At 43.2% G+C, this 18,251-nt stretch overlaps 1 protein-coding gene across 1 annotated transcript; it reads right to left on the reverse strand.

Annotated features, from left to right (window-relative positions):
- On the reverse strand, window positions 1-9,364 carry dhh (desert hedgehog signaling molecule). The gene is made up of 3 exons (XM_066671080.1): window positions 8,635-9,364; window positions 3,619-3,880; window positions 1-2,162 (listed from the first exon to the last, which is right to left on the reverse strand). The coding sequence occupies exons 1-3, from the start codon at window positions 8,929-8,931 to the stop codon at window positions 1,375-1,377; spliced, it is 1,347 nt and encodes a 448-aa protein (XP_066527177.1). The 5' UTR covers window positions 8,932-9,364; the 3' UTR covers window positions 1-1,374.
- Between the last annotated feature and the right edge of the window lie 8,887 nt (window positions 9,365-18,251).

Consider the following 18,251-nt stretch of genomic DNA (forward strand, 5'->3'; position numbering starts at 1 on the left):
ATTTCTTTTAATTTTAAAACATTTGGAAAGTGGGGCCATCTTTATTCTTCTATAATGCAAAACTCACCATATGCAAGAATAGAGGTGATACATATATTGAGCATGTTAGAAATAAACACTCAAAGGCAAGTTAGAAAAATCACTTATCGTTTCCATGGAAAATGAATTGGACCAATTTTTGGATATTACAAATATCAGTGTAATACCACATACAATTCTCACAACATTTGCTTATTCATTCATTCATTTTCTGTAACTTGCTTGAATCTTGAACAGGGTCATGATAGGATTACTGGACTCCAGGTAGGATCCTAGGCTTTTGTCTTGTGAGAGGAAACCAACACAATTTCACAAGAAATAAACTATTTGAAAAAGTTTATTTTTCAAAAAAAAAAAAAAATTCCTTTTTTAAATGTTAGAATGTGTTTATGTTATTTCCCATTTCTGTAGAAACTGAAAAAGCTTTTCCCATCATCACCATCTTGATTCATTTAAAGCCCCAACCAAGAATGGCCCAAACATTACCGTCAGTTTCCAGGTTTAAAGGGGATTTATGAATTCTGCACAATTTAATGATTAAATGAAGTTATTCAGAGTCGTTACATTTGAAATAATGCATTACAGACAAACATTCACTCACATTTCTTTACAGTGGTGGTGACTATAACCAGGTTTCATTCTCTCAAATTAAACATTTCAACCTCAGAATGACTTTGTTTACTTCTAGACTGAAGAAACCAAGGCTTATTTGAAAAAAGTGTGCAGTACCCTTTTACCTAAAAGCTTATTGAAAGAGACATAAAAGTATTTTATAAATTCTCCACGATCATTCCAATTTTTGTGTTGGCTGTTGCACCAACAAAACTGGCCTGCCAGTTACACCCTTTCATGACCGGTGCTGTTAAAGTGTGACATTTCTACTAAGATACTCTTATACTGGACATCTACTGAACAAAAGAAAAAAAGCAGGTTAGATTTGAAACAAATAGATTAAGAACTTTAACATTAGCTTCCAGTTCATCATGAAAAAATTGTTACATATTCAGTCAACAAATGTAATAAAAGGAGTCACCATCAGATTAATTACCAGAACTTTAAAAGGTTTATATATTATGAATCCAAATGTATAAAAATAAATAGTTTCATTCTACAAAATATTTCATCCTCTGTATAAAATGCTTAATTTCGTTCTCACATAATACGATTCTTTTGTGTTATACAGTGTATTTCAGATGTATGCCTCAGGGAAAGGTATTAATGGTATATTATATAGGACAAAACTCTGTCTGGCCCTTTTCCATGAGTAGGTTTTATGTGGTTAGAATTGCAATGCGCTTGGAGAGAGATATCAATGGTATCACCTTTCCTAGATCTTTATTTGTAAAGAATCTGAGGATTCAGAATCACCTGGGCAACCGTATGCAGGAGCCTCGCATACCAGTAAACACCGACTTCTGTGTCATCAACACATTCAAAATGTTCCAAAAATATGTGTCCGTTTAAACATGAGCTGGTAACTAAACCTGAACTGTTGTGTTCATTCATATGTCCTTTGGAGGGAATCAAGTAATCCCAGAGAGTCCCACACTGCTTGTTTACCGTCTGTGAGTTCTGCTCTGAAAACAGCCTGGTCAGTCCCGACCAGAACCGAAGGGGCCCAAAAGCCCAGTGGGCGAGTCTGTGATCCTCTATAGATGCATAACTGGATGCCAACACACCATCCACAAACAGGTTGCCATGTTCTGTCAGTGGAGCATAAAATCCAGTTCTTTCCTCGGGTAAAATGGAGACTACTTTGGATGAACGCACCCCACCATCCTGACCATACACGAGCACATAGTCTCCTCTCCTCACCCGGTTGGCAAAGATAGCTTGGTACTCACGGTGGAGTTTGTGGTTTTGAGCCACAAAGATGAGGTGATTGGGAGTTAGTGCAAGTTCTTGCCCATCTTCAGTGCTGAGAGTCAAGAAGGTTGACCTACTGTTCCTGTCCTGATGTAGAAAGAGAAGGACGCGACTATAGACCACCTCTCCTGACTCAGAAAAGGCAAGCACACTATCTCCGGGTTGCAGACACGACATGTGCTTTTGTAATCCTCCAGTCACAGTCACTAGTGAAGAGGCTGAGAAGCAGCCCCCTTTCTCTACTGCAACAGAGTGATCTGAAAAATGGGGGAAGAGTATAGTCAGTAATTCAGGATCACAAATGTGAAAAATACCAATTCCACTACTCATCCTTTTCCAGTAGTTTTTGATTAGACAAGCCTTCAGAAGGGAAAGGGGTTTTTACTGCAATCTGAGACCTTTACCATCTGATGCACTAAAAGTCAGACCAATCTCCTTTAAAAACTATAACAACAATATGTCTTAAAATATTTCGAATTTTGAAAACATGACATTCACTTCAAAATATTTATACTGTATTCAAGGTAGGAAACTGCTCTGCTTTGCAAGTTCAACTTAATTACTCTGCTAGTTTGCTATTTGACGAGTCTACATAGCTAGCAACTACATGCTTCTAAAACTATTTATAATCAGCCATAGAAACCATTGTCAAAATCCCTGTAATTAAAAACAAAAAAGAGGGGTGGCGTTGCCGTTGTATGCTTAGCTGAACCCATGTGTGCTTTTAGGTCCTTTACACCTTTATTTGCTACACAAAACATGGGAATTTCTTTTTTAATTCATCCGAGAATTTACATTTACGTTTCGGCATAGCTGCTCGAGATGAGGGTAGGTACATGAGCTTTGCCTGAGGTAAACAAGGACTACTGACGTGCAGACTGACCAATTAAATGTTTACAGAGAAGGTTATCGACCAATAACGGTAGCTCTACAGTCAAACCGTCCAATCAGAAGATTTTAGGCTACTTCACCACGCCCCCTTCTCACTCAAGCGAACCAAACGGAGTAGGGGAGGGCGGGACTAGTTTGTGAACGAAACGCTTCTCGAAGTTCTATGTAAGCGCTAGAAAAACAAAATCCCGGACGTTTGTGAAATTCTGCCTGGACATTTTTTAAATCTAAAAAAGAGGACATGTCCGGGTAAAAGAGGATGTCTGGTCACACTAGCTTTACAAACTGCATAGATAATTAGCTCATTGAGGCTAAGCTAGCGGAGGGCAGTTGTGTTAAAAAATCACTTCCGGTGAAGTAGTTCCTTTCTCCACTTCTACTGTTAGTGTAACTTAGGTGTGAAGCACTAATGAGTGGTCACTGAAAGACAAAAACAGTATTGAAAGTAAGCCATTATAAATCATATAATCTGGCTTAGATTATTGAGCTTAAGTGATTTCTGAAGATATTTTTAATGTAAATTCAGTATAAATCATTAATATTAATGACTGTTATAAGCCTGACCGTAATTGGCTTTCAGTTCAGGCTGCTAGTGGGAAAATGGAGACGTTTAGGGGCACATATTTTTTTGTTGTTGTAAGAATAAAAATGAAACCCCTTTCAGACCTCACTACAGGACTACCTCTGGATAAACTAATCCGTGTTGAAAAGCGTTGAATTGCTAGATGACAACAAAATACTGTGCTATATTTTGTAGGATCCCATCTGATCACAATTAATCACCCTGAAATGATGAGAGGTCAAATGTCAAATCATATTTACCAGCTTTGACAGAACAGTGCACATGATATTTGGACTCATAGTGCACCCAGTCGAACCCAGCTTCCACAGCCAACTGGGCCAGTAGCCCATATTTCTTTATGTCTCTGTCTGAGGTTGTGATGTCCACAGCACGCCCCTCATAATGCAGAGAGCCAGATGGATGGTTATCATCCTCATCCCAGGCCTCTGTCACTCGTAGACGAACACCTGGCCACTGGTTCATAACTGCAATCGCCAGTTTATTCAGGCAATCCTTACAGCGCTGCAAGATGGAGGTAGAACAAAACAGTTTAGAGAATCAGCTAAAACCAAAGGAATGAATCATCACCAGTGACATAATTACAACCAGTGAAAAAAAATGAAACTTTGAAAATTAATTAATTTATTTATTCATTGTCTGTAACCACTTATCCAGTTCATGGTCACGGTGGGTCAGGAGCTTACCCGGAATCAGTGGGCGCAAGGCAGGGACACACCCTGGAGAGGGTCCTTCATAGAGCAACATACACTCACACATTCACTTACACACACCTATGAACACTTTTTGAGTCGCCAATTCACCTACCAACGTACATTTTTGGACTGTGAGAAGAAATGGGAGCACCCGGAGGAAACCCACTCGGACACAGGGAGAACACAACACACTCCTCACAGACAGTCACCCGGAGGAAACCCACGCAGACACAGAAAGAACACACCACACTCCTCACAGACAGTCACCCGGAGGAAACCCACGCAGACACAGAAAGAACACACCACACTCCTCACAGACAGTCACCCGGAGGAAACCCACGCAGACACAGAAAGAACACACCACACTCCTCACAGACAGTCACCCGGAGGAAACCCACTCGGACACAGGGAGAACACAACACACTCCTCACAGACAGTCACCCGGAGGAAACCCACGCAGACACAGAAAGAACACACCACACTCCTCACAGACAGTCACCCGGAGGAAACCCACACAGACACAGGGAGAACACACCACACTCCTCACAGACAGTAACCCGGAGGAAACCCACGCAGACACAGGGAGAACACACCACACTCCTCACAGACAGTCACCCGGAGGAAACCCACGCAGACACAGGGAGAACACACCACACTCCTCACAGACAGTCACCCGGAGCAGGTCTCGAACCCCCAACCCACTGACAATTACTCGCAATTACTCAATAATAAATGTTACCCTTTCTGTGGTGTATACATGTTTAGTTCAAATTGTTAATTTCATATAGTGCTGACATTAGTTTGAGTTTAAGATTTTGGAGGTAGAACAAGGTATATATTTTGTTGCAGGTTGATTACGTATCCATTTGAAAATGGTTACAATGGCAGACATTATTCAGAATCTGCCTGTGAAAGTCCATGTGACCAGAAGTCCTTGATTCATGAGAAGGGGAGACTCTACCTTCAGGCTCCATTCAGTGCCATGCTGTAAGTGCGCAAAGACTAAACACCACTTCATTGTATTATGTTTTGACCTCACTGGTTGGCAACAGCAAATTTCTGTCTGTACATTCAGCTCTGATAAAGGCCATCGACACCCCCCTGCCAAAAAATGCCTCTAACGGTCTGAACAAAGCTACTGTAACTAATCTCAAACATTCTTTGGCCATTTCAGGGATGTAAGAGAGTAAATTCAAGGTCATTCCATTTTCCCACAAGATAGTAATATTTTCACACAGCACTTTTGCTACACAGTTAGCTGAATTGTTGTGTTTTTACAGTAACTGTACTGTCTGCCTTCTATTCTACAGGATGTACAAACTGTGGTTTGCTTCTCAGCCCCACAGATAATGCAGTATATGATCAAATATGTGGCTTTTTGTGGGAAATCTGGTGTTCGGGATTAGTGTATGTATTGAACCCATTGAGAAGCAGTGAGAAAGAGCTAGAGAGTGGCAGGGGGTCGAGAAAAGGCGAGAGAAGAAGAAAAAGGCTGGGTCCAGGCCGAGTGAGAGGGCAGATTGGTGGAATGTTTGGGCATGCATCGGGGAATGTGACAGAAGAAGTGAGAAATCAAGAGGGGCAAAAAACAAACCAGGGACATTTTTCTCGCAGTGCAGCTTGACAGAGGCGTTTCATTGTCAGAACCACAATAGAGGCTTTTCCGATGCTGCCATTACTTCAACGGGCGGGAATTCTGCACGGACGACCCCGCAGAACCTTCGAAACGTACACAAAGAATGGCTTTGAGCGGCAGACAAGGGCCAGGGCATATGCATGCATGCACATACACATATACTTACACACACACCAACTTTCAGCCAGGCACCACAAAGGCACCTCTGAGTCAGCTGCTTTCTAACCATGTGTAATCTAACTGATAAGATGTTTCATATCCTAAAACAACTTCAGATAATGTGATGGATCCACCTACCATTTCTCTAGTCTCTCGCAGACAACCCTGAAATGATTCTGAGCTGTGGCATAACTACTGGCACTGCACTGCGGCTCATAACACAATGGCATTTTAACAACTAAGCATCGACGTGAGACACAACAATTTCAAGTAACCAGTCAATATCCCAGACTTAGACTTAAGATTCACACAAGTTGCATACTGACTGACAGTGACTCACATCAGACTTAACAGACTCATGAAGTGTACATGAATTCAGCCTTAAAACACACACATGCACACAAAAAAAACTATCTAAATTGTGGTGGTAACACTAGTGCCCTCTGTGCATAAGGTCAGGGATTGATTCCCCAATTGGGAAGGAGTTTAACCACATTTGCATTAGTCACAAGACCAAATTTTAAAGCTATATTGGCCATTGCCTGTAACATATCTGCCCAGTGGTCCATTCATTTGTTTTACACTGGATCTCATAATATCTTAGCTAACTCCCAGATCTGTGATCATTATGCTATCATGCTTTTGTGAACTGTTGAATTCAGCTCAGTGGGTTGGTTATTTGCTCAGTGTCTACAGCAATTGTTTCCTAGCTGTCCTGAACGGCAGCTCCTGTTGCCAAAGCGAGTCAGAGATTTCTCCAGATTTTATTACTCTCCCACTAACAGTGCTGCCACAGTATAGAGTTGGGCAACCCATTTCAGTCAGAGACAACAAAGCGTTTACTGTGTGACCTTCTAAAACTGCAGAATGGCTACATCTCGCAATTACTCATAAATTGACAGAGTTCAATGATAAAAAGTATGTTAGCAACTTTTTAAAAACTCTTCAAAGGTATTACAAGGTTATCTCTCAGACCTGCTACTTACTTTGGACGAGGGAAAGAGCCTGCAAGTCTTTACCCAAAACTTTGGTTAAAGATTAAAGAACTGCTGGACCCAACCTTTTAATGTCCTTTGGGGTGATTAGAAAAACATACAGCTGGGTCCAAAAAACAACTTGGAAACTAGTTAATATCCAGCGAAGTCTCTGAAGTCATTTCACTCTTCTGTTTTCTAAATAACACCAGAGTGGACCCTCAAAGCATGCACTGGATTATATATTTAATTTGCAGTGTACTATTAATATCTCAGAACTCTTCCAGTTAATACAGCTACTTAACACTTTAACTAACTCCAGTGTTTCCCTTCCTTGGACTTAAGTACCATACTGATGTAAATAGTCTTTTTTAAAATGTTAGAGCAGACTGAACTAGAGTATAATTGTTAGTTTACTACATCATTGGAACACAGGACATTCGCACTGTGTGAACATTTCATGATGAATGGACCAATAGAAATGCTGCAAAATTACTGGGAACAAAATCGTTTATTACATTGAAATTTAAGCAGGTTTTTTCCTTCTCCTGTAAAATAACTCATTTTTAAGATACATGCTTTTTTCACTGGACAGTGACAATGTTAGAATTTAAATGAAATGTCAAGCTTAACCACCTTCAAAATATATATGATGATAGATGCTCAATGTACTCAATGAGGTCTTTGTGGGCAGGTGTCTCAGACATGGTTTAAACTACATCTGGACTAACCTGAAATGTCAGTTATTATTCACCTTTAGAAAATCATATATAGTCTAGGCTTAAGCTCAGTCTGAATGAAGAAAACAGAATCTGTAAACGTAGTGAATTCTGCTTTGCTGTGCACCTATTAATGATACACCTGCCCATGTGGAATAACATTGAACTCTAGGACAGAATGCACTGGAGGAGCCTAAGGTCACACTGCCCAACACTGAGCACAGTGGTGTTAAGACAGTACTTGAAGTGAGATGTGAAGGTACAGTTCACTCTCTTTGCCAGGGGAAAGGGTCACATTTGTACTGTTTATGTCCAAATGTTTGCAGACACCAATTAGTGAACATATCTACATTCAGGTGAACACATTGTTTTCAACTATATTCAACTGGAGCAACTGTACATAAGCCTAAAGTCTCCATGCTCAATGCCAAGCGTCGGCTAGATGAGTCTCAGCCAAGCATCCAGGTTCAGTTTCATAAGGGTGTGAGTGCAGGATCATCAACTCTCGCATGCACTTGTGAATGCCACCAAACCTTCGCAGCTAACAGTGACAGTGAAGTGACCCTCTGCAGTGATAGCCTCTTCTCTTCTGTGTGGGCTTCTGTGGAAGGGTCTAACAGCGTTTAGACCCAAGAACAGTGGTGAGGGCAGGTGCTGGTGTTGGATGATTAGCTCTGGACCACAAGCCCCACTTCAACTAATCCCAAAGGTGCTCCATCACATTAGAAGACACAGGTCCACAGCTCCACAGCCCAGTGTTGGGGGGTTTATACCCCTCTCCAGCACCTGGAGTGTGCTGACCTCATGTGCATTTACTCTATACCCCCTAGGTGTGTGTGTGTGTGTGTGGTCAGCTTAGTTTAAGCAAATTGACTATAGACAACAACAGTGCCCCTTCCCAGGGCAGGTGATGCAGGGTACCATTAAAACTCACTTTTCAGTCCAATTCCACCTTAAGACTCCTGTCTTTAGCCCACCTCGTCAAACACACATTCACCAGGACAGCGTTCGTTCTTTCTGGTAGCTATTATGGGATTTGACAGCAAAAGCATGCGAACTACATTACCCACAGTACCTTGGTCATGAGGCGGTCCGCCTTGGTCCTCTCCTCGTCTTTGAAGTGGATGTCGGGGTTGTAGTTGCACACGAGCTCACTAAAGCGCTCCGAGTGGCGTGTGATCTTGCCCTCGGCGCGTCCGCTCGCTCCCAGGTTCGTCTCTGAGACGCCGGGCACGTGCTGCCGGAGCGCGAGGGGCGCGAGCTTGCGCCCGCGGGTACGCGCTCCGTGGCCGGGCCCTGGTCCGCAGCCCTGCGCGGCCAGCAGCCACGTGCACGCGCACGCCGCCAGCACACCGAGCCTGGTCGCGCGCATCGTCCTCAGCACGCTCCGGCGTGAGCGCGGCGCCGGCAGCTGGAGCGCGCGGACGTGTCCAGCGTGTGCACGCGCATGTCGCGAGCCCCGGTTCGGTGAATCAAAGGGAGCTGTTTAATGGTCATTCAATAGGCTAGAAAAAATAAACAAATAAATAAAATACTCGGTGCTGGAGATGACCCCAGGCGACCAAGGACAGGCATCAGTGACGGACAGCAGGTCATACACCGCAGACTGTGATAAACGTGACCACAGCATTCACCGAGAGTCCAGTAACGGACAGCAGCTTAACGGCATTACTGACTGAAAGAGTCTGCTCTACTGCGGCGTCCCCTGCGCCCCGGTCAGCTACAGTCCAGCAGCAGGGGCTCTGTCCATCTTTACCCCAGGGACCCTCTCTCCTTTACTGTATCGCTGTCTGTTATCCCGCGCTCCGTGCCGTGGCTCCGGCTCCGGGTCCGTCTCTCCTCTCCTCGCGCTCTGCGCTTTTAAGTGCGCGCGCGTGACCGGACGCGCGCGCCCGCCCTTCCTGCGCCGGCGGAGCACGCGCCCGCCCGGGCCTCCAACTCGCTCCGTCGAAGATGACTTAAAAACACAGAGGATAAAAATAGAGCCTAGCGTGGACTGTGTGTTTACCACCTGTGTGTGTGTGTGTGTGTGTCCTCTGGAGAATGTTACATCAAGGTATGTAGTCTAAGTGAACCAGGGGTGCCCACATTTTTGCCTACCACTTTGTGTTACATCAACTAATGCCATTATTAATAAGTTATCTTTTTTCAGTAGCACTTTTCACATGACCCTATATACGCACGGATAAGCCAGAACATTAAAACTACCTCCATGTTTCTACTTCCTGTCCAGCTTAGGTGCACTTTACTGAAAAATGTTATACAGTCACAGACTCTAGTCCCTCTGTTGCTCTGCATACATTGTTAGCCCCCTTTCACCCCGTTCTTTACTAGTCAGGGCTCCAGTGGTCATGAAACATGGGCATTGTTGCACAGACAGTCCAGGGCTAGGATGCTGAAGGAATACTGGCTCCTGCTCACCCACCTTGTGCCCAGTTACCTGCCCTCCATTCCCAGCATCTGCTACACTGCATACACTGTCAGAAAAACAGTCACTGTGGTGGTAGCTTTTGCAGCCTCTGATGTGGTACCTTCACGGGTACATATTCTATACCTTAGGGAATATGATTATATCTTATAACTGTAACTAATAATATAATATTATAATAGTGTCGATTTCATACGCCCCATTTCACCTCCAGCAATTCTTTAAAGTTGTCTATAATTTGTTTGACCACAGAAGGATGGAAGAAAATCTCTTCAAGCTCCTTCTCCCTCTGAGTGCCTTCTTCTTCTGAGTCATATTTCTTAAGCATTGAACCTTTACTGTTAAAAATTGATTCAGCTTGTGAGCACACCCTACTGTGGGGAACCAAGTCTTAACGACCATTAGCACTGCTGTGAATCACCCACTCATACCAGTGCAACACACACTAACACACGTCAGTGTCACTGTAGAACTGCAAGTGATCCACTATCTGCTCTATGGTGGTCTATGGTACCTAACAAGGTATGCAGAGCAATAGATGCACTATATGAGCATTTCTGTATCATGGATTGCTTGGTTTAGAAACAGAATCAGAATCTTTTATTCGCAAACTGTCTGTTGTTGGTTTCAAAAGTACATTCAATTTAAAAAAAGTCCAAACTGAACTTATGTAAATATATTGTAAGGAGTTTCTCAGTCTTGGTTCCACCCGTGCCTTGAGTAGCTGCTTATCTCAGACTTATAAATTAACACCGTAGCCCACCACACAGCAGACTAGGGTTCAGTTCCCTGCTCAGGCAGCAACACTGCCCTATACCAGAAAAAGTCCCTGGGCCAGACGCCAAAAGTAGTTTCAGCCCACTTCTGTAACTTGAGGAAAACTGTTAAGTCACTCTGGATGACATAATGCTGTAAATGTTGATATAACTGAGGAGTTGAATCAGCAAGAGCTATATAAATATTTAATAAACGAATAATAATAATATAAATGTTTAACAGTTTATATTACATGAGGTGTAGACTGGAAGTAAGGGTGGTAAGGTTTGCAGTCTCTGTGGCTCCCTGATTTCTCCCTCTTTGTTTCTTCTTGACCCAAAGGACGCTGACAGACACACGGCCTCGGTGCACCTGGGACCTCCACATGGGGAACACCCTCTTATTCTGAAAACATCTCGTATATTTTTACCCACCTCAGAACAATGGCCTGGATCTAAAGGACAGTAAAAAATCACAGCTACTGTCACAGTCTGAAGGCGAGAGGGGGGAAGAAAAATAACAAATAGCAAAATATTGCCGTGATTTCCGCTGACCTACAGCGCGAGTCCAGAACCTTGACAACAGAGATAATTCATTTAGGCATGAAATGACAGACAGGGCAAAGGTCATGGTAGGCCCTTAATGTCCTCAGGAAAAGTCTGTAAACACCTTTTTACTGACCACTCAGAGATGGTCACTTTCTGTTGTGCTGAAACGAGCGTACAGGGCACTGATAGCAGAAGCTAGAGAAAATATCAGACAGTAGTAGCAGCACAGTAGAGCTGTGTAAAGGTGGTACAGCCATTAAAACATAATCAAGGAGCAATGGTTAATTGGTTATCACATTGTTTTCATTTTTGTCAACATGTGAAAACCAGCTGCTCTGTACACAGTGTCTTGTTCCATTAAGCTGCATAAAAAATTACAAGAGGACATTCTTAAAAATGGAGATATGAGGTTTTGTTCAGACAGCATGAGTATACTTTTATTTATTGCCTTTTTTAAATTTTGTTTTTAATAGCTACACACTTAGTTACAAACTTCTTTGGGGCAAACTAATTGTTTCTGTAGCTTTCACTTATAATTATCCAAAATAATTAACTATTAGAATTAATCAGAGTCTGGTTTCCCATAGTATTCAAATAAAACGTGTCTTAATCTGATTCCACAAAGAACCTTTCGATGAATCCATCCATTCATTCATTATCTGTAAGCGCTTATCCAAATCAGGGTCGCGGTGGGTCCAGAGCCTACCTATCATTGGGCACAAGGCGGGAATACACCCTGGAGGGGGCGCCAGTCCTTCACTCACACACATTCATTCACACACTCACACTTACGGTCACTTTTGAGTCATCAATCCAACTACCAGCGTGTGTTTTTGGACTGTGGGAGGAAACCGGAGCACCCGGAGGAAACCCACGCAGACACAGGGAGAACACACCACACTCCTCACAAACAGTCACCCGGAGGAAACCCACGCAGACACAGAGAGAACACACCACACAGACAGTCACCCGGAGGAAACCCACACAGCCACAGGGAGAACACACCACACTCCTCACAGACAGTCACCCGGAGTGGGAATCGAACCCACAACCTGCAGGTCCCTGGAGCTGTGTGACTGCGACACTACCTGCTGTGCCACCATGCCGCCCCCTTTGATGAATGGTTCTTTAAAAATAATAGTTGTTAATGAGACGTATATAGTGCAGAGGACCTTATTATTCAATCCAAAGCACCTCATATAACCAGTTTGTTTACTCGCTCACACAATCATTCACATTTATAAAGTGCTCCACAAAGAGGTGCTAATGAGTGCTTTGCGTCCAAGAGAAGAACCGCCACAGTAATACAACAGTACTCTTCTTATTAAGGGGAAATCCTTTGATTATGATGTAGACCAAGAGGTAGAGATATATGCAAAGTCAGGATTGTTTACAGTGGTGGTGTTTGGAACCAGAAATCTAAAGAGAACTTATTGCTTCTAAAATCACTAAATGATCATTAAATGATTATAAATTAATTGCCTGGTTCCTGAGACATTTGGAGGATTTGGGCCCAAAATGTGTTTTTAAATCTATTCAGTGTGGAATAGGACATACATGTTACTGTAAAACAGAACAGTGCTACAGTAACAATACTTTTACATGAGTCTAGAGTTGGGCTATGTACAGTATTGACCTCTAATCAGTGAGAATCGCATTCTTTGGAGAGAGGAAAGAAAGAAATAGCCGCTCTGGAATATCAAAGGGAGGGGGATTACAACTAAAACAAACATCTGCGTGGTCTGAAACCAAGATTCTGTAATTGTTATTGGTTTGTATTTCTGAGTCTCAGTGGCCACCACCTTCTTGGCTTTTAACTGGCCTCTTGCAGGATGGGAGTATATAGCTGTGAATGGCTGAATTTCCTGAGCAGCTATGGCACAGAAAACGAGATTTTTCCTGTCTGTTTTCCTCTGGATTCTGAACCTACGAACAAGGCTCTGACAGTTTGGTGATATTTGCGATAATATTGAGGTTTGCTGATGATTTTTGGCAAAGCTGATCCCTCTGATAAAGCGTAAGTTTCACCAAGGCAAAGAATCCAGCCCTCTGATGAGATAAAGGCCACTTAGACATTACAGAAAACCTCGTTTACAAAATCAGTTGAGCACGACTGAGATGAGAAAAGTTTAAGCTTCATAGAGTGGGTCCAGCACATGGAGGTGGCCATGTTTAAAACAGATTTGCCACAGAATTTCTGATATGTCCAGGCCTCTCGGGTTCTGGGGAATGGCAGTTTAACAATGGTTAGAAAAGTCATTCTGTTCAGATGAAACAAAGAATTAAATAGCTTTGTAACCACAGAATTAATCAATGTTTGCTTCATTGAGTGAGTTGCAGACATGAAGGCAGCCATGTTTAAAATATCTGATATCTCCAGGTCACTGTGTTTATGGGTAACTCATGAATATTTTTTATTTTTTGGAGAAATACATGATTGATCTTTTAAGTCTAAATTAATGTAACAAGATTTTATTAAGTCAAAGCTTCTTTACCATCTTTCAGGATGGGAGTGCATAGCTGCGAATATTTTAATTTCCTGACTACCTAGTGATTTTCCTGTCCAAATTACTCTGCTTCTCTTTGTTTTACCCCTCAGTTACCCCTCTGCTGCACCTGGGCTTAGAATAGTATAGCCCTGTTGAGCTCATGCCACTGTGGTCAAACTCGACATCAGTAAAATTAGATGCTGAGTCATTTGTAAAGCTCTTGGTTCCAATGGTCTGTCATGAGACATCCAGCAGATAACCCCCAGAGCGTAAATCATAGTCATAACACAGTGCCATGTTTAGGGAACTAATGCGAGTAAATGCTCTGAAAGGAGGGAGCTTTAGAGGATGTATGTGAGACTGAAAAGAGCTGAATAGACACTCTGCTTCCTGACAGACAGAGAAAGAGAGAGAGAGAGAGAGAGAGAGAAAGAGAGAAAGAGAGAGAGCAAGAGCTGTTAGCACGGGCGGTCAAGGAGCTGACACCCCGGTCTTTCACCCTGTTATCAGAGCAGGAAGAGCAAGGAGGGGTGCGTCCAAACTCACTAGGAGCCAGGACCCAGTTTGAAGAGGCGATACAAGGAGATGACATTCCCCTGGTCAAAAATGTTTCACCTTGAAAAACGCAGTCCCTGCTTTGTGCCTCTTTGGATTAAGGTCACTAAGTGATAACAGCTAGGACATTTGAATTGCATCTGTGTTAAAACTGAACACTAATTGAATTTGGAAGGGTGAACTAGGCCCTGGCCAATACTTTGCTGACACTGGCCAAAATGTGAAGGGACACATAGCTTTTTCCAAGTTTACACTCTGGGGCCTTAATGAAGTGCCTGTCAGTGTTCATTTTGGCACCTGATTTTGATATACTTTTAGTCTTTTGACCAGGTTTCCTTCGGGTGACTGTCTGTGAGGAGTTTGGTGTGTTCTCCCTGTGTCTGCGTGGGTTTCCTCCGGGTGACTGTCTGTGAGGAGTGTGGTGTATTCTCCCTGTGTCTGCGTGGGTTTCCTCCGGGTGACTGTCTGTGAGGAGTGTGGTGTGTTCTCCCTGTGTCTGTGTGGGTTTCCTCCGGGTGACTGTCTGTGAGGAGTGTGGTGTGTTCTCCCTGTGTCTGCGTGGGTTTCCTCCGGGTGACTGTCTGTGAGGAGTGTGGTGTGTTCTACCTGTGTCTGCTTGGGTTTCCTCCGGGTGACTGTCTGTGAGGAGTGTGGCATGTTCTCCCTGTGTCTGCTTAGGTTTCCTCCGGGTGACTGTGAGGAGTTGGTGTGTTCTCCCTGTGTCCGCGTGGGTTTCCTCCGGGTGACTGTCTGTGAGGAGTTGGTGTTTTCTCCCTGTGTTTGCGTGGGTTTCCTCCAGGTGCTCCGGTTTCCTCCCACAGTCCAAAAACACATGTCGGTAGGTGGACTGGCGACTCAAAAGTGTCTCTAGGTGTGAGTGGGTGAGTGAATGTGTGTGTGTGTGTTGCCTTGTGAAGGATTGGCGGCCCCTCCGGGGTGTATTCCTGCCTTGCGCCCAATGATTCCAGGTAGGCTCTGGACCCACCGCGACCCTGAACTGGATAAGGGTTACAGATAATGAATGAATGGATGAATTAATGAATAAATGAATGAATAATTTAGAGGGATTATTAATTTCTAACTTTCACCCCATAGAGATGAACATGGAGAGCATTGGGAAAGGGGATCCAGCTTTGTTACCTTGACAACAGAGCATTTCCCTGTTGTTGTTTTTTTTTTTTGCTTTTTTCCCCTTGCAATTCTGTGTTTTCAAATAAATTTTTTATTAACTGATTAAAAGTGCAAAACATTTAATTATAATTCAATTTATCATTTTTTACCATATTTAAAATAAAAGGACTGTGTTGTTTTGTTCTGTGTTGAGTTGGATTGGTAGTTTCATGTTATTATTTTTTTTTTTTTTTGCAAATATTGACATTTGTATTGATAGTATGCTAATATTCTGTAGTTTGTTTTATATTGCAAATAATAACTACCTCTGGCACAACCCCCCCCCCAACTCACCCCCACACACAGAATGAACAACTCCTTGCAGACATTTATTTGAGATGAGGATCATACACAAGAGCCTAAGACCCTGGGGCTGTGTGGCATCAGTACCACCTGTAACAGCACCGTGTCACCCAGTCGAAACCTCAGAACTGAATGAATATGTTGGTATAAGAAGAGGGATATCTGTAATGGTTTTTGCACTTTACCTCCACACTCAAAGCTCAGAGCACTGGCTCCCCTATCAGATAGTGATGGCAACCTCCATTTGATTAAATACCGCTCTGTCATAGCGAGTGATCTCCGGGCTCAACGATCTGTCAGAGGAGCGCTTACACATGCTTGGAAAATGTACCGCAGTCATGGCTCAGTTTAGCCCTAACGTCATGCGTCTGCTATATAGAGCTGCTTTTCAACACAAGGTTTTAGAGCTGCGACCCTTTGACAGCCGGGATGCTACAAAGGGGCTGGACAGTAGCTGACCAGGCTGGAACTTTAGCTACAAAGCTTGGTGATCAGAGGTCAGAAGAAAGAAATATACTTCATACCTGCTGCTTCATTCATTACATATCTAGCACCAATTGTTTTCTAAATAATACACTTCCTGTACAATACCTGTTGCACCACCATGCCACCCATGTTTTCTTTAATTAATTAAAGTAATTAAAATTCTATAAGGCGGCATTGTGGTGCAGCAGGTAGTGTCACAGTCACACAGCTCCAGGGACCTGGAGGTTGTGGGTTCGATTCCCGCTCCGGGTGACTGTCTGTGGGGAGTGTTCTCCCTGTGTCCGCGTGGGTTTCCTCCCACAGTCCAAAAACACACATTGGTAGGTGGATTGGTGACTCAAAACTGTCAGAGTGTGTGTTGCCCTGTGAAGAACTGGCGCCCCCTCCAGGGTGTATTCCCGCCTTGCACCTAATGACTCCAGGTAGGCTCTGGACCCACCGCGACCCTGAACTGGATAAGCACTTACAGATAATGAATGAATGAAAATTCTATAATATTATTCCATTGCTTATAATATCATAGCTTGTTAAGTAAGACTTTTCCAGTCACACAATGCTACCAAGCTCGGAGGGGGAAAGCTAGCAAATTCTTCTAAGAAGAAGCCAAACACTGAATCTTTTCAAACGTATGCAAACACAACACCACTGGAGTTCAACAGGCTTGGAGGAGAACATTAAATGCCCAGGGCCCTCTCCACCAGTTTATGATAATCTTCTTTCTGCATAGTTTTTGGGAAACCCAGCCCAGTTCTGTAACATTAGCCAACATGTGCCAGCGCTGGCGAGCAGTACTGCTAATCCCCTTAAGTTGATCCCTATGTAAGAATACTTTACGGCATGGGTCGCTGCTCTTTATTCAGTATGACTGATAACTCTGGAGGAGGCATGTGTTCTCAAGGCATCAGTGTCTCCGCAGTCCTGGGCAGTGTTAGCTGGACTGGGCTGTTACAGACTGTGCGAAATGAGTGTGAAGTGAGTGTGCCATGAGTGTGCGAGCAGGGTGTGGGCTGCCTGTGGCAGGCGGACAGTGTGACCCATTATCAGTTGATTAGCAAGAAGTCTCGCCTTTTCCTGCCACCACTTTTCTATTTGCCCCCAGGAATAATAGCCCCTAATGCACTTTGGCTCCCACTTCAAACAGGCAACTGTCAGGAAAGCTAATCTGAGCCTTTTCCCCCCCTTCATTCTTGTGTTTTGACAATAAAGATATCCTATCGCATCCCATGAACGTTGGCTGTCTCCCGCATTGTCTGATATGCTAAAATAATTCAGACTGGTTCAGCGGTCTCAACCCCACCCATTACGCCAAGTTCAGGAAGGGAAATACAATGAATTTGTGACAAGAATTCTGTTCCCCTTTGCAGGATCTGATAATGAAAGGATAGGTCTGTTAAATAGAGTTTCCAGATCACATGCTGAACATTAATAAGACGTCACTGGCAGGTCATACACTGGAATCTCCATCTCTCATGTTGTTGTACCATTTTAACATTGGTTAAACAAACACTAGGTAGTCATTTTATCTTAGATTTACTGCTTTAAAATCATTGTGATGCTCCACAGACCTGTAAGAGCTTTTGTTCTTGCTACTCTGGGATCAGCACTGCAGAAACTGCAGTGTGTGACGTCTGGAGGAGTGTAGATAACCACCATCCCCACCTTAATTTCAGGAAAGTATTATAGAAATCCAGTAACATTCTGCAACTGTAAGGGGAGCCCAGGAACAAAAACCTTAATATTACTTAGTGTTCCTTAAGTCTACCTCACCTAAAATGGCCCAAAACTGTTGTGATTTCACATCCAAACAAACACACAAATATTGTTACCCATTCAGCTCAACATTTAACACATTCATATATGATGCCCTTTGAGCCCCCAGTAATTTAGCAGTCTGTTAAAGGAGCGTTAAGATATATCATGGAGATAATTCATATGTGCTTATTTATTTAAGCAGTGA

The sequence above is a fragment of the Hoplias malabaricus genome, chromosome 5 (assembly GCF_029633855.1).
Source record: "Hoplias malabaricus isolate fHopMal1 chromosome 5, fHopMal1.hap1, whole genome shotgun sequence".
Classification (NCBI taxonomy): domain Eukaryota; kingdom Metazoa; phylum Chordata; class Actinopteri; order Characiformes; family Erythrinidae; genus Hoplias; species Hoplias malabaricus.